This window comes from Lipotes vexillifer, unplaced genomic scaffold (genome assembly GCF_000442215.2).
Source record: "Lipotes vexillifer unplaced genomic scaffold, Lipotes_vexillifer_v1.1 scaffold914, whole genome shotgun sequence".
Taxonomy (NCBI): domain Eukaryota; kingdom Metazoa; phylum Chordata; class Mammalia; order Artiodactyla; family Lipotidae; genus Lipotes; species Lipotes vexillifer.
The window spans coordinates 3051370-3075357 of record NW_006780388.1 but is presented as its reverse complement, the minus strand read 5'-3'; the positions used below and the strand labels follow the sequence as shown (position 1 = coordinate 3075357).

The window sequence follows — 23988 nt, the reverse complement described above, 5'->3', positions numbered from 1 at the left end:
GGAGTGAAGGTGGCCTGGCCAGCTGGTACCACTGGGCACATGGAGCCTCCTAGAGGTGTGGGGGGTGGTCAGAGGCAAGTAGGGAGAGAGGCCACCAGCCTTAGCCCTGGAGGTTGTCTGTTGCACCTCCCTATTCACCTGCTGCAGCTTTAGCATCTGGCCTTCTTTCCCACCCTCACACCTGCCCTGTGCCCATCAGGTGGAAGCTATGTTTGCTCCAGGTTCTGAGATGTTTGAGCAGTGTTGTGCGTACACGCATTTCCCAGAATGTCATCTCAGTGAGATTGTACTGTGTGTGGCCTTCCAAGGTTGGCATCTTACACTCAGCAGTACACCCTGAGATTTGTCCATGTGGCTGCGTGGGTCTGTGGTCCATGCCTCTGTGGAGTACTGTCCCCAGTATGGCTGTTCTGTGGTCTTTTGATCCAACCCCCAGTGAGGGACACGGGCTGTTTACAGAGAGTAAATGACTCAGCATTGGCCTCCAGCTTTTTGTCTCATCTTGCCTGCGCAAATCCCCAGGGGAGGAGGTGGTGAGCACATGCAGACTTTAAAAGGAGCTGCCAGCCTGCTTTCCAGGTGGGGCTCCGGGTGCTCCCAACACTTGGTGTGTTTAGTCTGTTCTTCACCCAGTGGTGAAGGGGTGTCTCATTGTGGTTTTGACTTCGTTTCCCTGAGGACTAGTGATGTTGAACACCATTGTTATGCTCACTGGCCATCTGTGTATCTTCTTCGGTGAGGTGCCTCTTCAAATCTTGTGCCCATTGCGTTTAGAGTGTCCTTTATATATTCCAGAGACAAGCCTTTTGTCAGGTAGGCGATTTGCCAATCTTAACTCCCAGTCTGTGGCCTGCCTTCTCACTCCCTTTAGCAGTGTCCTTCACAGGGTAGACGTTTTCAGCTGTGATGAAGTCCAGTTTGTCATCTTTTTCATTTATGGATTGTGCTTTTAGTGTCACATCTAAGAAGTCATTGCTTAACTCAAGGTCATGAAGTTTTTTTTGTTTTTTGTTTTTTTTTTGTGGTACGCGGGCCTCTCACTGCTGTGGCCTCTCCCATTGCGGAGCACAGGCTCCACACGCGCTGGCCCAGTGGCCATGGCTCACGGGCCCAGCCGCTCTGCAGCATGTGGGATCTTCCCGGACCGGGGCACGAACCTGTGTCCCCTGCATCGGCAGGCGGACTCTCAACCACTGCGCCACCAGGGAAGCCTGGTCACGAAGTTTTTTCCTATGTTTTCTTCTAAAAGTTTTATGGTCTGACGTATAAATCCACGATCTACTCTGAATTAACTTTTGTACACGATGTGATGTTTATGCCAAGGTTCAGTTTGTGGCCTGTGGGTGTCCAGTTGTTTCGCCCCCCCTCTGCTGGAGGGTCCATCCTTCCTCCATTAGCTGCTTTTTCACCTTCATCTCAGGTCTGTTGACTGTGCTATGTGGGTCTATTTCCAGACTTGAAATCCTGTTCCGTTGATTTACTGTGTGTTCTTTCGCCAACACATCATCAGTTTTTAAGAACAAAGCAAAAGGCCTGTAAACGTGAGACAGAGATGGGGGAAATTAGTAAGGTGCCTGTGGAAAAGTACTCCTTGACTTAAGACCAAAAAGCATTGAGTATTTAACTTCCTGTTCCTGCCTCTCATGCAGACCTTTTCCAGTTAACTGTCAATCTCCCTTTGTTATAAAATGGTAGAATTGGATTAAGGAGTAAATGAATTGAGAAAAGCTCTAAAGTTGAATCTTATTACATTGGTCACAGACCCAGCAGCATAGAACTTAGCACATGCTTATTGGATTTATCAAGTAACTTTGCAGAGAAGAAAATGAACCTCATATCAGAAAGGAAAGTCTGACTCCCATGCACATAGAGGGATTTACTCTGTTGCCTGTTTTGTGACGCTAGTGGAGGATTCAAATAGGACCCTCCGCATTGTTCCATCTGACAGAGGGCAGGACCTGATTCTCCTGCAGGTGCACCTCTGCAGCCTGGGCTGGGGCCAGGCTTCACTTGTGCCGGCTGCAGCCTCAGGCTGCTCATAGAACTTTGATTTGTGAGAAAGGGAAGGGGCTCGTAACCTCGGAATGGTTCTCTACATAAAGCAGGGGCTGTTCAATTTCACTAAAAAAAAAAAAAAAGGAAGTCACAAAACAGTTTAACGGAAAATGTGGTTATCACAAACACAAGTGCCACGTGACACGGCTCCCCCTGCTCTTTAAATCTTTCCTGCTGCTGTTGTGTTTTGTTTGGGATGGATGGCAGAAACGTCCACTTGTTCCCAGCACCCTTCATTGGAGGCGATTAAGAACTGACTCGATGTTCTTGGTTCCCGCTTCTGCACCCCAACTCCAGCCTCATCAGCACATCCCTGGGAGCGCTCTGCTGCCTGTATTTCCCCTGGGTTGAGGTGGTTAAGACTCAAGCCCTTGGTCTTAGTGGAGGCCTTGGTCCCTGCAGACTCCCATCCTCTCTGAATCTCCCCTCCTAACACAATGGCAGGGGAGCTGGCTTCCTGGAGTTTTCTTGTCCAGATAACTGGAAAAATATAAGTAAAATGAAAAAGCAGGGGAACTACTCCCAATTAAAAGAACAAGAGGATAGAGAAGGGGCATCTGACAGCGACAGAGGTTCTGATAAGACTGAGGACCAGAGGACCAAAGTCATGTACTGATTGGTAGAGCTGGACAAGAACCTACATCTGTAACTGAAGAGACCAGGGATCTTTCTGTTATACTCTTGGGAAACAGACGCTAAGATCTTTGCAAATTATCTTGTGGGAAAAATCCCTAAAGTCAGAAGAAGCTGGAAAGCTCCCCTAGAAGACTGGGAGTTGATGGAGCCAACATTGGATGAATTAGATCAAAAGATGAGAGAAGCTGAAACAGAACCTCATGAGGAAAAGAGGAAAGTGGAATCTCTGTGGCCCATCTTCAAGATCCACTACCAGAAAACCCACTATATTTTTGATCTCTTCTACAAGCAGAAAGCCATAAGCAGAACTATATGAGTATTGTATTAAAAAAGGCTATGCAGGTAAAACCCAATCGCAGAACGGAAAAAGCAGGTGTATGAGAAATCATGCTGCCCGAGGTGCATTCAGACATGGAACACCGATTTGGGGACAAACTGCGTTTGCCAGGACCCCAAAATAAGCTGTCAGTGGACCAGATCATCAAGTGCACGCTCTGTGGCTACTGGGGCTGCTCTGGCCGAGGCCCTTGGGCCCCCTGACCCCACTCCACCCTGGACTTTGGAATGCGCAGGTTTCTGCATGTCAAGCCACCCCTTTCCTGGGAACAGCTGTTCCTGTAGAGTGGTGCCCACGTATGAAGGTTTCATGTTCATCAGCTGTGATTTGTAGAAATAAGACTTTTAAATCTTTAAGAAAATAAATAAAGTAAAAGAACAAGAGAAATCCTCTGAGAGAACAAATGATGAAACAGACCTCTCTAGTCTACCAAACCCCGAGCTCAAAAAGGAGGTAATAAAAATGCTGAAGGAATTAAGAAAGACTGTTGTTAGAAATGTAGATCACTGTCATAAGGATCTAGAAAGTATAAAGAGGAACCAGTCAAAATCAGACAACTCAATTACCAAGATGAAAACTGAGCTAAAGACAGTAAATAGCAAACTGAATAATGTAGAAGAATGAATAAGTGATCTGGAAGATAGAATAACAGAAATCACCCAATCAAAACAGCAGACAGACAAATGAAAAAAAATGAAAGCAACATATGAGATCTATGGATTAATATAAAGTGTGCCAATCTACGCATAAAAGGAATTCCAGAAGGAGAAGAAAGAGAAAAGGGGATCAAAAATGTATTTGAAGAAATTATAGCTGAAAACTTCCCAAACGTAAAGAAGGAAACGTATCAAGGGACAGGAAGCACAGAGGGTCCAAAACAATATGAATCCAAACAGACCTACTCTAAGACATATCATAGTTAAAATGACAAAAGTTAAAGAGGGGGCTTCCCTGGTAGCGCAGTGATTGAGAGTCCGCCTGCCGATGCAGGGGACACAGGTTCATGACCCGGTCTGGGAGGATCCCACATGCCGCGGAGCGGCTGGGCCCGTGAGCCATGGCTGCTGAGCCTGCGCGTCCGGAGCCTGTGCTCTGCAACGGGAAAGGCCACAACAGTGAGAGGCCCACGTACCGCAAAAAAAAAAAAAAGTTGAAGAGAGGATTGTAAAGACAGCAAGAGAAAAACAGTCAGTTACAAGGGAACCCACATAAGGCTATCAGCTGATTTCTCTACAGAAACTTTTGCAGGCCAGAAGGGAGTGGCAAGATAAATTCAAAGTCCTGAAAGGGAAAAACGTGCAACCTGGGATACTCTACCCAGCAGGATTATCATTTAGAACTGAAGGAGAGATAAAGAATTTCTCAGACAAGCAAAAACTAAAGGAATACAGCAATACTAAACTTATCCTAAAAAGCATATTGAAAGGTGGTCTCTAAATAAAAGAGAAGCAAGAATCTATAGGAAAGGGAAACATCACAGTAGGAAAGGGAAATACATAAAAGGATTGAAGGTCACTTTAAATAAGCTAGTACATAGATTATTATTATTTTTTAAAGCTGCTTGGTTCCCTAACTCCACAGCAAGTTTATCCTATTACATATATATATTTAAAATTTATTTATTTATTTATTTATGTATTTATCTCTGCCTGTATTGGGTCTTTGTTGCTGCATGCAGGCTTTCTTTAGTTGTGGTGAGCGGGGGCCACTCTTCGTTGTGGTGCACGGGCTTCTCATTGTGGTGGCTTCTCTTGTTGCGGAGCACAGGCTCTGGGTGCATGGGCTTCAGTAGTTGCAGCACACGGGCTCTAGAGTGCAGGCTCAGTAGTTGTGGTGCACAGGCTTAATTGCTCCGTGGCATGTGAGGTCTTCCTGTATCAGGCTTAATCCCGTTTCTCCTGCATTGTCAGGCGGATTCTTAACTACTGTGCCACCAGGGAAGTCCCACCAGCACATAGATTTAAAAAATAATAAAAAAAATTCTATGAAAGCGATTATAACTACAATGAACAGCAAAAGGATAAACATGAAGATGTAAAATAAGACCTCACAATCACAAAATATGGGGGAGGAAAGTAAGAAAATGCAGATCTTTTAGAATGTGTTTGAGCTTCTATGACTACCAGTTTAAAGCAAGTAGATACAGTTATGGGTTAACATACTTGAAAACCAGGGTAACCACAAATCAAAACATGCAGCATATTCACAAAAACCAAACAGAAAGGAACTCAAGAATGATACAAAAGAAAACCGTCAAGCCACAAAAGGAAAAACGAAAAGAAGAAAAGAACAAAGAAATACAAAGTCAACTGGGAAACAGTGTTTAAAATGGCAATAAATACATACTTGTCAGTAATTACTTTAAATGTCAATGGACTAAATGTTCTGATCAAAAGACACAGAGTGGCAGATTGGATAGTAAAACAAGAACCTACAACAGAGCGCCCACTTTAGAGAGAAAGACACGTTATAGATTGAAAGTGAGGGAATGGAAAAAGATATTTCATGCAAATGGAAATGACAAGAAAGCAGGGATAGCGATACTCAGACAAAATAGACTTTAAAACAAAGGCCATAGGGAATTCCCTGACTGTCCATTGGTTAGGACTCAGTGCTTTCACTGCTGTGGCCCAGGTTCAATCCCTGGTTGAGGAACTAAGATCCCACAAGCCACATGGCGCAGCCAAAAAAAAAAAAAAAATAGACCGTAAAGAGAGAGAAAGAAGGACACTATATAGCAGTAAAAGGATCAGTACGAGAAGGGGATCTCACAGTCATTAACATATATATGCACCTAATATAGGAACACCTGTATACATAAAACAAATACTAACAGACACAAAGGGAGAAATTGATGCGAGTACAATAATAGTAGGAGACTTTAACACCCCACTGACATCAACGGACAGATCTTCCAGACAGAAAATCAGTGAGGCAACAGAGATCCTAAATGACACAGTAGAACAGTTAGACTTGATTGATATCTATAGGACATTACATTTTAAAAAACCCAGAATATACATTCTTTTTAAGTGTACATGGAACATTCTCTAGGATAGACCACATAGTAGGACACAAAACAAGCCTCAACAAATTTAAGAGAATAGAAATTATTTCAGGCATCTTTTCTGACCACAACAGCATGAAATAGAAATCAACCACAGAAAGAGAAATGAGGGGAAAAAAGATTACACGGAGACTAAAGAACATGCTGTGAAATAATGAGTGGGTCAGTGATGAAATCAAAGAGGAAAAACAAAAAAACAATTAAAAAAACCCTCAAGACAATGAAAACACAACCATACAAAATCGATAGCAAAAGCAGTCCCAAAAAGTTCATAGTGATACAGGCTTTCCTCAAAAAACAAGAAAAATCCCAAGTAAACCTAACCTACAACCTAAAAGAATTAGAAAAAGAAGAACAAACAAAAGCTAAAGTCAGTAGAAGGAAGGAATAGTAAAGATCAGAGAGGAAGTAAATAGAGATTTAAAAATAGAAAAAAAATCAATAAAACCAAGAGCTTTTTTTTTTTAAAGGACAAACAAGATTGACAAACCTTTGGCAGGCTCACCAAGAAGAAAAGAGGGGAGCCAAATAAACAAAATAAGAAATGAAAGAGGAGAAATAACAACTGATACCTCAGAAATATAAAAAATCATTAAAAAATATTATGAACAGTACATTCCAACAAAATGGACAACCTAGAAGAAATGGACAAGTTTCTAGGTATACATAGCCCACCAAAACTGAATCAAGAAGAAACAGATAATTTGAACAGACCAGTCACTGGAAATGAAATAGAATCTGTAATAAAAAAGCTCCCTCAAAACAAAAGTGCAGGACCAGATGGCTTCACTGGGGGATTCTACCAAACATACAAAGGACTTAGACCTATTCTTCTCAAATGCTTCTAAAAGATTGAAGAGGGAACACTTCCAAAGTCAATCTGTGAAGCCACCATCACCCTGATACCAAAACCAGACAAAGACACTACCAAAAAAGAAAATTACAGGCCAGTATCTTTGATAAATTTAGATGCAAAAGCTCTCAGCAAAATATGAGCAAACTGAATCCAGCAACACATAAAAAAGATCATACATCACCATCAAGCTGGATTCATCCCAGGGTCACAGGATGGTTCAACATATGTGAATCAGTCAGTGCGATTCACCACATCAACAAAAGAAAAGGCAAAAACCACATGATCATCTCACTAGATGGCAAAAAAAGCATTTGACTCTCACCAAAATGGGTATAGAGGGAACATATCTCAACATAATAAAAACCATTTATGACAAACCCACAGCTAGCATAATACCAAACGGCGAAAAGCTGAATGCCTTTCCAATAAATTCTGGAACAAGACAAGGATGCCCACTCTCACCACTTCTACTTAACATAGTATTGTAAGTCCTAGCCACAGCAATTGGACAAGAAAAAGAAAGAAAAGGTATCCAGATTAGAAGAGGTAAAATTATATGCAGATGACGTGATTCTCTGTGTAGAAAACCCTAAAGGCTCAGCACAAAAACTATTAGAACTGATAAATTAATTTAGTAAGGTAGCAGGATACAAGATTAATATACAGAAATCTGTTGCATTTCTTTACCCTAACAAGGAAATATCAGAAAGAGAAAGTTAAAAAAAAAAAAAACCCTGTTTAAAATCACACCCCTCCCACCAAAAAAAAAAAAAAAAAACTTAGGAATAAACCTGACCAAGGAGGTGAAAAACTTATATGTTGAAAACTATAAAACACTGATAAAGCAAATAAAAAATGATTCAAGAAAATGGAAAGTTATCCCATGCTCTTGGATTGGAAGAATTAATATAGTTAAAATGGCCATACTGTGCAAACCAATCTATAGATTTATTGTGATCCCTATCAAATTACCCACGACATTTTTCACAGAGCTAGAACAAATAATCCTAAAATTTACATGGAACCACAAAAGACCCAGAATTGCCAAAGCAATCCTGGAAAAAGAACAAATCTGGAGGCATAACTCTTCCAGACTTCAGACAATACTACAGAGCTACAGTAATCAAAACAGTGTAGTATTGGCACAAAAGCAGACATATAGATCAATGGAATAGAATGGAGAGCTTATAAGTAAACCCACACACCTATGGTCAATTAATCTTCGACAAAGGAGGCAAGAATATTCAATAGAGAGAAGACAGTCTCTATAGCAAGTGGCGTTGGGAAAGCTGGACAGCCGCATGTAAATCAATGAAGTTAGAACACTCCCTCCCACCATACACAAAAACAAATTCAAAATGGCTTAAAAACTTAAATATGGGCTTCCCTGGTGGCGCAATGGTTGAGAGTCCACCTGCCGATTCAGGGGACACGGGTTCGTGCCCCGGTCTGGGAGGATCCCACATGCCGTGGAGCGGCTGGGCCCGTGAGCTATGGCTGCTGAGCCTGTGCGTCCGGAGCCTGTGCTCCGCAGCGGGAGAGGCCACAACAGTGAGAGGCCCGCGTACCGCAAAAACAAAACAAAACAAACTTAAATATAAGACACGACACCATAAAACTCCTAGAAGAGAACATAGACAAAACATTCTCTGACATATGTGGAATCTGAAAAATAGTACGAATGAACTTATTTACAATACAGAAACAGACTCACAGATGTAGAAAACAAACTTATGGTTACCAGAGGCAGGGGGGTGAGGTGGAGGGATAAATTAAGAGTTTGGGATTAACAGATCTGCATTACCATATATAAAGTAGAGAAGGGTTAACTGTATAGCAGAGAGAATTATATTCAATATCTTATAATATTGAAATATACTGTAAGAATCAATAAAGGATATATATGTGTATAACAGAATCACTTTGCTGTACATCTGAAACACAATATTGTAATTCGACTTTTAAAAAACAGGTAGAAAACAAAGCAGGGTCATAAAAACAATATAGACAGACCTTGAACCTTTCGTAAAACATAAACTTAGGTTTGTTCACCAACCATTTGGTGGCTGGCCAACACCTTTTCTTGGTGGCTTGCTCCTCGGAGTTCTGTGGTGTTTTTATTTGGAAGCTCTAGCCAAGATGCATCATTTGTGATTTCCTGTTTTCAAGTGGAACAAGAATGTAGGCTCTCAAAGCAGTGGGACTGCAGGGTCCTTCCCTGTCATTTTTCATAGTTGTCTTGCTCACACTTAATTTATCTGCCATCTTTTAAAAACAATCTACCTTTATTGAGTATTCCCAAAGCACTTCAAGTGTGTTTCTTAGAGGGAGCTATTTTTTATGGTTTTCATATTCCTTTCATTAGTTAATAGTAGTATTTCTTTAATTTATGTAATCCTAACATTATATAAGTTACTGTCACAGCAGTATTCAGGTAGAGTGTTACCCATAACTGTGGGCCTGCCTGCAGATCAGTGTGGGGAGCACAAGCATGTTGCACTCATGCCTGCTGGCCTCCAATGTCCCGTCCTCTCCGGGCCCCCCTAGTGTGGTTTGCAGAGGGACTGACTAGGGAATGTCACTGACCTGCAGAGGTGGTCACCTAGGGGTGGGTTGAGAGGTCATGTAGAGGTGGGTGAGCCCTTCTGCTCTGGGGACCTGGAGGAGGGGAAGAGGCATTCCTTCTGAGGTCCAATTGGGGCTCCAGTGAGAGGGCTCTCGGGGTCGCCAGGCAGGAGGGCAGGGTATGTCCTGAACAGTAGGTGCCCTCTTTGCAGCATGATGCCTGCTCGGGAAGGTCCAGAGTCAGCTCTGTCGTTTGTCATGCGCATCTGCCTATAATTCCAGGAGCTTCTTGGGGACATGTGGGGCCCCCTCGTGGGGCTGAGCATGAGCCCTGGAGGCCAGGGTGTTTGCTTAGCCGGGGCCCTTAGTTACTGCGCGGGGTGGGAGTGACTGTTCATTTAGAGGCCTCACTGCTTCTTTAACACTCCTCTCCCAGGGCCACCACAGTCCGGTACAAAGGGAGGAACCTGCGGATCAAAGCGCCCATGTGCCGTGCCCTGAAGAAGCTCTGTGACCCGGACGGTACGTCAGACACGGGCTGGGCTGGGCCGCGCACCTGGGGCTCACTCCCGTCGGGGAGGCTCGCTGTCTGGCTCCAGCCGGGCTGAGCTGGAACACGGCGGCTGAGCCTGCATGATCCAGTCCTGCCAGTAGGCAGCTCCTGGACCCGAAACCCCGTGTCATAGCGGTGTGTCCTCTCATGATTCAAGTCCAGCTCAGAAGTCCCAGCTGTCCTCAAACGGAGCATCAGAGGTGTCAGGGCGAGTCTCCCATGGCTGGTCCGCGGCTCTGGTGTAGCAGATGTGCAGCTGGCCACTCTGGCACCTTTAGACCAGGTCCTTGCTGGGGCTCCTGCCAGTCCCACTTTCACTGAGGGCTGTTTGCCCCTTGCTCCTCTCTGGGTCCCTTAGCTGTCTGGCCGAGGACTTCACCTTCTCATCAGGGTCTGTCTGTGCCAGGCTCTCACGGCCCTTTTCTGTCGCAGGCTTGAGTGACGAAGAGGACCAGAAGCCAGTGCGCCTGCCCCTGAAAGTCCCCGTAGAGCTGCAGCCACGGAACAACCATGCCTGGGCCCGCGTGCAGAGCCTCGCACAGAACCCGCGGCTCAGGTAACACGCTATGCGTTTTGGGGGAGCGAGCTGCGATGGTCGGGGCTGGAGGGGAGGTGTTGGGTCCCTGGGTGAGCAGCAGACGCCACTCCAGTACTCTGACACCACCTGGGGGTAGTGTGGGGGATGCCTTTAGATTCAGGTAAAATTCACATAATACGGATTTAACTGTGAGCCCTTTTAAGGGGCCCGGTTCAGGGGTATTGGGTACCTTCACAGTGTTGTACAACTATGACCTCTCTCTAGTTCCAGAAATTTTCAGCCCCCTGAGAGGAAACCCCATGCCCACTGAACACTCACTGTGCATCCTCCTCCCACTCCGCAGGGCACCACTGGTCTACTTTCTGGCCCTATAGATTTGCCCATTCTGACGTTTCATGTAAAAGGATCATACACTGCTCCTTTCTGTCTGGCTTTTCTCACTGAGCATCATGGTTTCAGGGTTCATCCGTGTCGTAGCCTGCATCAGGACTTCATTCCTTCCATGTGTATTTTTATTTTCTTGGGTTTAATTGAGTCTAGACCCGCCCTCTGGGCCCCACAGGGAGCTGGTAGAAGAGAAGGGTGTGTTGTACCAAGGCCCCTGTCCTGGTTGAGACCTCATACTGTAAAGGGCACTCAGGATCTCTCTTACTTTTTCTTGCAGTTTCTCGCGAGTCTCCTGTTATCTCAAATTAAAGAGTTAGTTTTTAGAAAAGGAGCCAGCAGCTCTACAGGGACATTATGGCTCTGGCCTCGAGACCCCCTGGCATCATCTTCCTGCCACAGCCTCTGGGGCTCCTAGAAGGTACCCCCACGTCCCAGCCTCCCATTCCCCATCTGTCTTTTCTCTGTAGGATGATCGTGGAGCTCCATCGAAAGGTCTCCAGCCTCATCGAGTTCCTGAAGCAGAAGTGGGCACTTCATGAAGTGCGAGTTGTATCCTTTTCCTACTTAAAGCCACCCCCAGGATCCACAGCACCTGCTGTCTGAGAGTGAAGTCTCCTTCTCAGTCCTGGAATTGCAGTGGGGCCCCCAGGCGTGTAGCAGGTGTGCCATGAGATGGTGTAGAACCAGAACTAAAACCCACAGCCCCTCATCCTCTGGGTTTTGGGTCTGAACCCCCTTTTTGACCTCCTTGCAGTGTTAGAACTCTGTCACAGCAGCCGTCCTTGCTGTAAGTGGCTGCCATCTGGCCCACAGGGTGTGGCCGAAGCATCCCTGCCAGCAGGTTGAACAAAGTGACCGAGGACAGCCCCACACCTACATCTTCGTGTCCTTGGCTGGCTTGTAGCCCTGCCCAGTTCCCAGCTAGGAGGGTGAGTGTTGGGTGTGGAGCCCGGAAAGAAGGAAGTACCTGTCGTGTCTCCCCGCTGGACCTCAGGGTGTGAGCTGCTGCAGGTGGTTCCTTGACGGTGCGCTCAGCGGAAGACGTTTGAGGAGCAGCAGCTACAGGACTCGTTCATGGAGCCATCGCAGGAGAAGGTGGCACTTCACCTGTTCCCGGGGGAGAACTGCACCCTGACCCCGCTGCCGGGCGTGGCCCGAGTGGTGCACTCAAAGGCCTTCTGCACGGTGCACTGGCAGGAGGGCGGCCGGTGCAAGCAGAGCACCAAGGACACCCACACGCTGCCCCCAGCCCAGATCCTGGGCATCCAGAGCGGGCAGGGCACAGCCAGGGGCCAGCTGAAGTGCCCACGGGGCGGCACCGAGGCCAAGGGCGGGGGGCGGCCCCCTCCCTCCACTGACGCTTTGCAGAGCTCCGGGGAGAGTTCCCCTGAAAGTGCACCTGGGGAGGGGGCCGCTGCAAGTTTCAGCAGCCCGGATGCCTCTGACAGGCTTCCCCCTGGGCTCCAGGATGCTGGTGGACAGCTTGAGAAGACCCCTGCGGCTGCTGCTGCAGAGGGTGGGGACGGCCCTGCCCGAGAGCCCGGGCCCCTGGCGTGTGCCTGTGGCCAGCTCCCAGACCTGGAAGATGAGCTCTCCCTCCTCGACCCCTTCCCCCGCTACATGAAGTCCTGTCAGGACCTCATCATCCCTGAGCAGTGCCGCTGCGCAGACTTACGGCCCTCAGGGTGCCCCTCCCCAGAGACCCTCGTCCCCAGCAGCGCAGAGGTGGCCGACCTCGCCCGGGCCAGGGCACCATCCCCTGTCCGCGTCCCGCCCGGCCCAGAGCCTCAGCCCAGCCCTGGGCTCCAGCCGGACGTTTGCACTAAAGACTTGGCGGACACGCCTGCAGAGGAACCCCAGGAGAAGGCGAGCCCCTTGGATCCCCCGCCACCTCAGGGTCAGCCTGCCGTCAAGCCTCTGAAGGACGTCCCTGCCAGCCGGTTCGCCCAGCAGCTCCGCGAGGAGGGCTGGAACCTGCAGACCTCTGAAAGCCTCACGCTGGCTGAAGTCTACCTCATGATGGGCAAGCCCAACAAGCTGCAGCTAGAGTACGACTGGCTGGCAGTGCTGGGCCCTGAGAGCCAGGCCCTGGGAGGGCAGGCCCAGGGCTCCCGCGCTGGCTCCCCGCCTACCACCTTCCACAAGCAGCGTCTCCTCAGCTGCCTCCTGAAGCTCATCTCCACCGAGGTCAACCCCAGGCTGGTAAGTGTGGGTCGGAGCACGGCCCTTTTGGCCCCCCAAGGGCTCGCGGCTGGGTGGCTGGGGTCCAGAGAGGAAAGACCGGCCTTGTGGCAGGTGGTATGGGGCCCCGCGGGCTCCTTGGAGGAGGTGGTCTGGGGGTCGCCTTTCATTCCCTGGAGTGGGCTGCACAGAGCACGTGGCTGGGGCTCCAGTTCCCTGCAGTGCAGGCCCTCGTCCCGTGGGGCTCACACGGGCTGCACCTTGCCCGGCTCCAGAGATGCCACTGAGCCAAAGTGTGTGGGCCGAGGGGACAGAGCCTGGGACAGAGGCGCAGAGGTGAGGTGGCAGCCATGGCCAGGAGCCGAGCTGGGCTGGGAGTGTTACAGGTTTCTGTAGCAGGAACGGCGAGGTCGAGTGTGTGCTTTGGAAAGGCCATCCGTGGAGGCCAGTGGGGGTGCAGCCTGGGTGCAGGGAGTAGAGCTGGGAGGGGCTGCGCTGGGTGGGCTGCGCCCAGGAGACCCTGTTGGGAGGTGGCTGGTTGGAGTGGTCTCAGGTTCCTTGAGAGGCTCCTGTGGGGGGCAGTGGCTGCCATGGCCCAGGGAAAGGGCACCCGGCCAGGTGGGCCTGGCCACGGCTTGTAATTGCCCCCTCACCCCCGCTCCTGGGAGGCCGGCCAGCAAAGCCCACACGTGGGCTGGAAGGTGCTGCAACTGGAAAGTCTAGTCCGCTCTCGGCACAAGAGCAGTGTTCTGAGGCAGGTCGATCCCGAAAGGCGCGTGTGCACTAGAAGGTGAGGCTCACAAGTTCCAGGAGGAGGCTCAAAAGCTCAGCGTGGTGGCCTCACAGGAGTGGGGCTCGGGTCACAGTCAGAACCAAACTTGAGGTGCACCCATGTCACCGCTGTGACAGGTACCCGCCTCCTGCTCCCCGGGGCTGACAGCATGTGGTCTGTGTTCTGCTCCATTTCCCGGAGCCTCTGCCCTGGGCTCCTGCCCACCATCTTCCGGCGGCACTCAGCAGAGCTCGTTGTGGGGAAAGAGCGCCACATGGGACCAGTTCTCATGGGGCCCGAGGGCCAGCAGTGGATTTTGGATTCAGGTGTGGTTGTGACCTGCGGGCAGGCATGGGCAGTATTGCAGTGACTGGACAGAGATGATGAGTTTAAAACACTTTTTCAAGTTTGGCTTTTGGAGGGGTCAGGAGCAGAGATGGGGGAGACCAGAGTGTGTCCAGACCCCTAGGGAAGGAGGCCGGGCCAGGCCGGCTCCTAAGGAGGCAGGAGTTCTGGTACACGGCTGAGGTGCTGGCTTTGGCCTCAGCCTCAACTGGGAGAGGAGAGTAGAGCAAGTTGGAAGTGCAGAGTATGCAGAGCAAGGCGCTCAGATCTGTGGTTCCGGAAGCGGGGTCCCCGGCCAGCAGCCTCGGCATCACCTGGGAACTCGTTAGGGATGCAGGTTCTTGCAGCCCAGGAGATTGTTTTGACGAGACGCCCCCACCCCCATGCCCTGCTTGGTGATTCTGATGCAGCTCAGGTGTGAGAATCCCTTGCTCAAGGCCCCAGGAGAGATAGAGGACCTTGAATTAGAGATGGCCTGCCTGGCCAGGCGGCCCCTCCCTGCGATATATCTGTAGGTGGGATGCTGACAAACAAGTGCAGCGATGGCCGCCCTGCCCCAGGAGGCTGGCAGGCACTCAGGTGGGAGGTGGGGGTGTCGAGATCCAGTGAATGGATTAGGAAGGGACACAGCAGGGGTCCCAGGGAAAGGAGAAGGTGGGTCAGGCCAGGGCGAAGGGCATGGAAGACACAGAAAGAGGTGCAGGCTAGGTGGGGCTGGGTGAGAGCATGGGAAGTGGGTGCTGGGAAGAACTGAGGGGGCGGGGCAGGACAGTGGAGTCATGGGAGAGAACAGGTGAGTAGAAGGGGTGCCTCTATGGCCGAGGACCCCAACACTCAGTGGCAGCGAGGCGAGTGGAGGCAGCGGCCTCAGGTAGGGGCCCTTGAAACCCCTGAGGTGGAGGTTTTGACTAAGCAGAGGACTCCTTGGCTGTGATTGTGTTTGATTTTAGAAATTAATCTGTATTTCCTTTCTCTGACTCACAATCAGAAGAAGCTTTAAGAAGAGTCCCTGTCGCTTGCCGCTCAGCCTCCCCTCCCGTCCCGGTGCAGGGGGACGCCCTGTCCGTGCCACCGCGGCAGTGAACGCAGAAGGGCTCCTGGAGGACAGCGGTTGTTCCCCTGAGGGCCTGGGGGCACCAACCTGTGCGTCATGGAGTGTGACCCTGGGCCCTTTGCTGTCCTGTCACACTCCACAAGCATTGTTCCGTGCTGAGTTTGGCCAATGTTTTGGCCCGTTTCTGTCCCAGGCTCCAGAAGCGAACACTGGCTCCACGGCCTCAGTGAGGCCTGCCCAGGAGGAGCAGTCGACGACGCCCCCGGGGAAGGTGGTGACTGTCAGCACCCGCAGCCCACGCTGCCCTCGAAACCAGGCTGCCCTCCGTCACGGCAAGACCTTCTCGCCCAGCTCCACACCTTGCTCCTCAGGTGAGGCTCAGACAGCCACAGGCAGCCTCCGGGGTCCTTGCTGGGCGTTGCGGGCTGCACAGAGCCGAGAGCTCTGGGCTGCCTGAGGCCTTGCCCCACTCAGTCAGCTACAGTCCAGCGGATGGTGTGGGGTACAGAAATCACTGCCTCCTCGAGGGGAGGGTGAGCACAGGGCCCGTCACAGAGGCTCTGGGGTCCTGGGTGCGGGAGCCGACAGGCAACATAGGGGACCCTTGCCAGTCTGGTCACTTTGGGGGATCTGGCTTTGTTGAGGTCATCAGCAGCCTCCATATCATGCCAAGTTGGTGGCTTAAAGCATGAGAAAGGTTGGTTCTTTCTGAGTCTTACAATAAAGTATTAGAATAAAGAAACCTTCAGCTAAAGGATACCCCAGCAGTTGAACACAAGTCTTAGAAAGAAAGATGGGCTTACCTGCTGGACCATGATTGTATCTAGGAAGTAATTTAAATTCAGCGTCCATTTTTGGGTTACGCAGCACATAACCCTAGGATAAACGTGACTCGTTTCTCTGAGTCATCAGTTTACTTGCTTAGTATTTTTTTTTAATAAAACAGATTGTCATGGCTAGAATAGTTTATTCTGCGTGAATTTTAAAGAATAAGGCTGCTGTGGTGTCTGGCTCCCCATCTCCTGCAGTTCTTGTTTTCCGTTTCCCTCCTGACCTTTATCCTGTTTCCTTGCTGTGGCTCATGAGGGGGCAGCAGCAGACTCTGAATTGGTTGTCTTTAAGGAAAAGGCGCGTTCCTCAGGCGTCAACCCGTGGTGGGCTAGCTGGGAGCCTGTATAGTCTTTGCCGCCTCCCTCTGGCTTTAAAGTTTTGCAATTCTGTGAACTCTTAAATATCCACACTCTTCCTCAATCGAGGATGGTTTTAGCCCAGTGCACCTGCAGTGCTAGAATCCAGACAGGTGCTTAAAAGACCTGGTCTCTGGACTCTGTGCGTGTTGATTTAACCTCACAGACTTGCAAATAAAGAATAAAGAAAGGGGACCCGTCCCTACCATGAAGTGAGGGTGCTTTGCAGCAGTGCCTATGGTGATGAAAACAGCAAGGAGAGTCCCCAGATAGTAGTTCCTAAAAAAATATTTTCTGTTTTTTTATCTCTAGGTCTGTTTTCTGTATAATTAGAGATTTAGGCCAAGGATCAGCAGACCGTGGTCCACAGCCTGCTTGTTGTAAATGAAGTTTTATTGGCACATGGCCACATCCACTGGCTCACGTGGCTGCCTTTGTGCTGCAGCCGTAGAGCTGAGTTCAACAGAGACTGTGAGGCCCTCGAGACTGACTTTTGTTGTCTGTCCATGTCCAGAGAACATTTGCTGACCTCTGGTCTGCACTAGATGATCTGGAAGGTTCTTCTAGCTCTGAAAAGTCTTTGAAGGTGAATCTGCCCTTCCCACTGAGATCAGAGATCAAGGAAAGCTCTGATCTGCTTACATGGTGGGAACTAGAATTTCAGGGAGAACGGAAGAAAAGCAGATTTTTACAGCACTGAGATATAGGAAATTCCCTTTAAGGACACCAGAGAGGCCATCAAGGATTCCTTTCTGATTTTCTTCCCGGTGGAACCCCTCCCATGTTGGAGACGTTGCTGGGTGAGCACCATTGTATCTGTTCTCCCTTCTCCTTCCCTAGGTTTGAGAAACCCCCCGAGGCCCCTCTTGGTGGCCGGTCCCTCCAGTGCTGGAAGTGGTGATTCAGATGGTGGCCTTTTTGCCGTCCCGACAACTTTGCCACCCAATAGCCGACACGGGAAGCTCTTCTCTCCCAACAAGGAAACAGAATTGACGTTCCGTCAGCATCTGAACTCCATCAGCGTAAGTGGGGCCCACACCTCCCTGCTGCTGGCCTGCCCCATGTGTGTGGAGAAAACACTCTCAGGGTCAGTACTGTCTTCCTCACAGATGCAGTCAGATTTCTTCCTGCCAAAGCCCAGGAAGCTGCGGAACCGGCACCTGCGGAAGCCGTTGGTGGTCCAGGTCAGGAGCCCATCCACATCTGCGTGTGCCTGGCCTCAGGGGCTGGCCTCTCCCTCCCACCAGCTGAGCTGCCCAGGACACGCTAGTGTCCTCCTGTGTCTCAGGTTTTCATGTGAAGTGGGGAGAATCCCTGCCCCTTCTTTTCTTCTTTTTATCAGGATAAAGTAGTAACAGTGACCCTAACTGTACCTGAAAATAAAGGTAATCTTGGTACAGCATGAAAATGGCTTGCAAAAAAGACAGGAAGTTCTTGGGATTTGGGTTCCAAGGATGTTCCAGATTGGAATATATGTGAGGACTCTCAGAACATCTGTTTATAAGTATGTAGTTAATGGAAGCAGTTGGCAAGGTATATGGATTGGCCAGAGGCCAGACCTCTCCCAAGCTGGTAATGAACTCTGGGAGGACCCGTGGATGCCACCTGCAGACCCAGGGGGGTGATCCAGGGTTGAGAGGCACAGGAGAAAGAGGGCATTTTTATTTGGAGGTGAAAAGATAACAGAGGTGAAGCTGAAATTCTGAAATAACTATGGGCCTGGAAATTTATGAATGTTTTTGAATTAATGCATAGGTCTCCTTTTGTTAGACTCAGAAATCTCTTTCTCTCTTGGAAGTAATTTATTTAGAAATGAGAGATTGCATGACATCTCAGGAAGGAAAATTTATTCCAAGTCCCACAGGTTTTTTTGTGCAGGCTAATTCAATGTTAGGGCATTTAATTTTGGTATATTTGGTTAAATACATTAACCCTCTGCCCTGGGCATGGGAATACACTCCCTGGCTGAGAGGATACCCCACGGCCCAGGGTCGCAGCCATGGTGCCCTCAGCTGCCTATTGTTGTTTTGTTTATAAACAGCTTTATTGATATATAATTTACAAACCATGAAGCCTACCTGTTTAAAGCATACAGTTCAGGGTTTTTAGTATATTCACAGGGGTGTGCAGCCCCCACTGCTGTGTCATCACACCAAACAGAAGCCCGGCCCCGTTACCTGCACCGCCCCTTCCCCAACCCTTGAGCCACTTCCTGTCTCTAGGGATCACATAATTTCACATAAATGGAATCACACTTCATATGTGGTTCTTTCACTTACTGTTATTATAAAAAGTTTCATGGGCATGTGGCCACGGTACTTCATTTCCCTGCTGTCCACGGCTGCTTTCACACCACCAGGGTGGACTTGAGTAGCTGTGACAGAGACCGCGAGGCCCAGAGCCTAAAGGATCTCCCATCTGGCTCTTTCAAAGAGGCGTGAGTCTGGCAGGGGACACCACGGCCCGTCACCTCGTGTACAGTCACCCTGCTGCCTTGCAGCACCTGGTAGACCCTGGGGGAGCCCCAGTGGGGCGAGAGCCCAGCTGTATGCCCAGAGCTGCAGTGCCTCTGGACACTTCCGGCCTGAGAGATGCTTTCTGTCAGTGCTTCACCTCAACAGCTAACAGTGTCGGCAGTGAACTCCATTTCCTCTTAGGTGGTAGTCGTCACACCATGAAGGCGCCCTGAGCACATTGGGGCCTGATGGTTCACACATGGGAGCCCTGGGCGTGTGACAGGGAGGAGCGGGCACCAGACCGTGGATGGGGTGGAGGGCCGCATGGCCTTGGCCCCCTGCGATACAGGCGGCAACTTGATTTTCTTCACCCAAACAAGGGGTATCTCGTAACAGTCCATATCGAGTGGTTATAAATATTTATAGGACTACTTGCATTCCAGCCAAATCCAGATGTTCTAGATAAAAGGTGGATTGTTCTGACATTCCCCCAGTTTTCCCTGGGGAGCTTCAATTCCCTGGGTTCTTTTTAGAGAGGACCCAATGTTTAGGGGTCTGGGGTCTACAGAGCACAGCCATCCTCAGACTGTCTTGGAAGCCCTTGTGTCAGCAACTCTAGAACCAAAACCCCCATCTGGTTACACTCAGCTCCCTCTTCTCTAGAACATTCCTTTACAATCCAGCACTAGTTTCCTGGGTGATTTTCGGTATTAGGGTCTTTCCATCACCTGAATATTGCCAATTTTCCCTCCACAGAGAACTCTGCTTCCTAGACCGTCTGAAAACCAGTCCCACAATGTCTGTTCCTTCTCCATCCTGTCGAATTCTTCCATAACTGGTAAGTGCCGGGGCTTCTCAAGGAAGCTTTCGCTCCTTACGTGCGCGGCCCCGTCTTTGGGAATTGCAGGCATTTGTTTCTGTGGCCCTTTGAGTGACATTTCAAGCCTTCCTGGGTCCATTCTATCAACATGGGCAGCGGTTCGGGCAGGCGTGGTCCCCTGACTGGTGGTCCACAGGCAGCTTTCCTCCCAAGTTGGGCTCATACGGCCCTGGTTGGGGTGCTCTGCTTGGTTCAGTTTAGAAAAGGGTCTGTGGTCCACCCCATCCATTGACGTATTCTTGTCAGGCGTTTTATGGGACAGACGTGTCCTTAGGGTGTGCGACTCACGCTTTCATTTGGTCTGTCAACTCAGTGGGGCCCTCGCACTTTGCAGTAGATCTTATACAGTGAGACTCCTTCAGTGAAACACACATTCCATGACTTACCTTTTTATTGGTCTTGATTTTCACAAGACCCAGACAATTGCTCATTCTCATACCTACTTTTCAATGGCAGAAAGCCCGCCAGGAAGGAGCCAGGTTGCAGAGGCAGCACCTTGATCCTAGTCTGGTGCTCTGACCCCCTCAGAGGAGCCTGTAGCTCAGCTCAGGTGTGACAGACCCTTAAAGGGCTGTTCCCGTGTGCTGACAGTAGTGACCGCAGCCATTCAGCAGCCCCCCAGGAAGCGCAGTGGGCGACAGTGCTTTCTCTCCATTGGGGCCCTGTGTGACCATTAACTTCCCCAAGTTAGCAAGTGTTGGGACGTTTGGTGGTTTCCAGCTCGGCTTCCATGATCTGGACGGTGGCCATGAAGGGGAGCTCGTGCAGCCCCCGCCGTGTGGCAAGAGGCCATCAGCTCGTGTGCCTGACGCGTCTGCTTCCACTCTCATCCTCACAGGGAGAGGCTCCTTCCGGCCCATTCAGTCCTCCCTGACCAGAGCGGCTCTGTCCCGGCCGATTGTGCCCAAGGTCCTGCCACCCCAGGCCCCAGGCCACCTGGCTAGTAAGTCTCTGCAACTCTGCCCTGGCATGAAAATGAGGCCTGCACATGGGCTGTCCCCTCTGGGGCGCGTTTCAGGACGTCAGGAGACAAAGACTTGCACGTTGCTTCTGTTGCCAGGTGCTATCGACTTAGCAGCTAAAAGCGCCGGCATCATCCCTGGGAGCCCCCTCCCTGTCCTGGATGCCGATGGCTTGTCTGGCATCTCCCCGCTGTCTTCAGATGAGGTGACGGTGACTGTCTCGGGGCAGGACTCCACCGGCACCCACCAGAATGGAGACCCCATCCCCGCTGTAGGGGTGAGTGTGTTTAGAAGGGCTTCTCTGAGCTGCCACCAGCTTTGGGGATGGGATGGTCAGTCTCCAGTCCTGGTTTGAAAGCCAAGGCCATGAGCTGAGGTTGTGCTGGACTCCAGCTCTGCCTCTGGAGGGGACGGGCCAGCTGAGCGAGAGGAGCGTCACTGAACAGGGAAGTCTCAGCCTGAGTGAGACCATGTGGCGCAGTGGGTGGGGTGGGCTTGCCATGTGACCCAGGGAATCCACAACTAAGACGGGCATGGAGGTCTGCCCACAGCAAAGGTAGCCGGCCTGAACAGCAATGTTACCAAGTTGGCTGTCAGTCTACCCCTGACTTCCGGCTACTTGGGTGCTGCTTCAGCAGGCCCTGCTCTGCAGCCCTGCCAGCACTCCAGCTCCTCCGGTTCCCCCACCTGTTTGAGGGCTGCCTGAGGTGGGCAGGGCAGGCGGCTACTTAGGACTGCAGAGCCCAGCCCTGCCTGAGGACCCTGAGGTCGACCTCTTGCTAGGACTGGAGTTGATTGTGAATTGACAAATGGTCTCAAGTTTGGGGATGTGGGGGCACACATTCTGAGAGCAGTGGGCTTTCCTGTGCTCCCAGGGAGAGCTCTCCAGCCTACACCCCCGTGCTCCTACCTGTTAGGAGCCATGGGGTGGACGGCTCTCCTCAGGAGCCAGGTGCCGGGCCAGCGCTCACTGGCATGTTCCTGGTGTTCTCGTAGGGCACGAACGACCCGTTCATCAGTGTCCCCTCGAGGCAGGAGACGGTGGCAGACGGTTTCCAGGTAGAGTGTGCTGTTGGCTGCTGAGCAAAGTAGCTGCCCCAGGACCTCGTCCAGCGCTGGGCCCTACCCTCGTGGTCCTGCTCGTGGGCCCAGGCTTCCTCCTCATGATGCCCAGCGGCCATCCTTCCCCGCATCTTGCCTCCTTGGTGCACATGCGGCTCCCATCTCAGGCTTCCCTTCTCCCCTCTTGGGCTGGCTGATTGAGACACGGTTCTGGAAGGACTAAGTTTTCTGGGCCGGGTAGGAGGAGGTCATCAGCTGGGGGTGGAAGCAGATCCAGGCCACCTTGGCCCGGCCTCCCAACTGTGCCATCCCTCAAGGGTTTCAGGAGAAGGAAGTTCCCTGAGTGTGTTTCTTGCTGGAAGGATGAGTGACTGCTGGGGTCACTGCCTCTCTGTTGGTGTCCCCATCACTCAGTCACTGCTCTGCGGGACCAAGGTTGCTTTTTCATTGCTTGGTATGGACTGTCTGTTCTGTCGTGTCTCAACAGTATCTGTCTCCGCAGAACTCGCCTGTTCTCTCCTTATCCGAGCTGTCCAAGGCTCCTCTCCACAATGGGCTCTCCACACCGTTGGCCTCGTCGGAGGCCTCCAGCACCCGGCTCTCTCCACCCAACGTCTCTGCTCTGCTGGACATCTCCCTGCCCGGCCCGCCCGAGGACGTGCTCTCGCAGGGAGAGCCCGCCACGCAGATCAGCGACTCCATCATCGAGATCGCCATCAGCTCCGGCCAGTACAGTAAGGAGCAGGGTGCCTCTGCACAGCCCTCCTGGAGTCAGTTCTCCCAGGGGCCTTGACCTCCCACCTGAGTGTTTGCCAGCCTCCAGGCACCTTGCTGTCCAGCTGTCCTGGGTGTTGAGCCTCTGCACCTACAAGGCACTGCCCAGCCTTGGCAGGGGCAGCGCAGGCGGACAAGGCCCGTACAGGACCTGAGCCCATTTGTGGTCTGGCGGGGCTGCCCCTGGCCTTGGGAGATAGAGCGGGCCCACAAGGCGTCTCCAGCCTGGGGATCAGGCAGGGCCGTCTCCTTGTCAGTCTGAACCTGGGTTGGACGCCTGCAGGGTTGTGGGTTTCAGAAGGGGTTGGACTGGTACCTGTGGGCCTTGGCTCCCTGAGCCTGTGGGGATGGTGCTGTGGGGCAGTGGTATGGTGGGCACCAGCTGGTAGAGTTCAGGCCGTGGATTCAGAGCTAGTAGCTGGCAGCGTGTGGCCGTGGGCTGGTCACCAGCTCATCAGAGCCTGTTCTCCTTAGCAGTGTGTTGGGAGCCACGGACATCTTGCAGGGCTGTCGTCAGCAGCAGGAGAGGGTGTAGGTGACGCCCTCAGCACAGGGCCTGCCTGCCTCCATCCACTGTGGCCAGTGTCATTCTCTGAAGATGGGCACGGGTCCCTGCTGTTGGGGGGCCCAGTGGGGTCCTGAGCCTCCCACTTCAGCAGTGCATGCCACGCCACTCCGTGGCCTTCTTGGTGGCAGGTGGGGGAAGTGGGGCTGTTCACCCCACATGTCGGCTTTGACCCAGATTTTGGTTGACAGGTGAAGGAGTCCCTCTTTCTCCAGCAAAACTGAATGGCAGTGACAGTTCCAAGAGTCTCCCCTCCCCGTCCAGCAGCCCCCAGCCAGACTGGATCGCCTCCCCGACCCACGACCCACAGTGGTGCCCCAGCGACCCCACAGACTCCTCACTCAGCAGCTTGTTTGGTGAGTCTCTGTGGAGGGCAGCCGGAACAAGCAGAGCCAGAGTTTGGACTCTCCACGCTCCTGGCAGAGAGCCCCTCCAGGGCTGTTCCTTGGTATTTAGGGTTTTTTTCTGCATCATTTACATGTGTGAAAGTGCCCAGGCCCCAGTGTGCAGGTCACTAGGCTTTGGCAGATGTGTAAACCCCGTAACCATGGCCACGTCCATCCTGCAGTCAGTCCCTTGTGCCCCTCCCCCCAGGCTCACTGACAAGGGCAGGGTGGAAGGAGCTGGCGTGTTGTGCCCTCTTTGCTCCCCTCCTTCTGTTCTGTGGTGGCACGGCAATGACAGATCGGAGCCTTCACAGGAAGTGTTCATCCTCGTCACCACCGGTGCCTGTGGGACGGGAAGGGGCTGTTAGGG

General features: G+C 51.2%; 1 protein-coding gene across 1 annotated transcript in view; it reads left to right on the top strand.

Annotated features, from left to right (window-relative positions):
* CRAMP1 (cramped chromatin regulator 1) overlaps positions 1-23988 on the top strand; it is a 62337-nt gene that overhangs the window by 35321 nt on the left and 3028 nt on the right. The window contains exons 6-18 of the mRNA XM_007453576.1: positions 9953-10038; positions 10502-10625; positions 11462-11543; positions 12030-13196; positions 15540-15717; positions 17374-17555; positions 17643-17717; positions 19746-19827; positions 20708-20812; positions 20930-21108; positions 21828-21890; positions 22396-22627; positions 23424-23588. Coding sequence (XP_007453638.1) covers positions 9953-10038; positions 10502-10625; positions 11462-11543; positions 12030-13196; positions 15540-15717; positions 17374-17555; positions 17643-17717; positions 19746-19827; positions 20708-20812; positions 20930-21108; positions 21828-21890; positions 22396-22627; positions 23424-23588 — 2720 coding nt within the window. The remainder of the gene's footprint in view (positions 1-9952; positions 10039-10501; positions 10626-11461; positions 11544-12029; positions 13197-15539; positions 15718-17373; positions 17556-17642; positions 17718-19745; positions 19828-20707; positions 20813-20929; positions 21109-21827; positions 21891-22395; positions 22628-23423; positions 23589-23988) is intronic.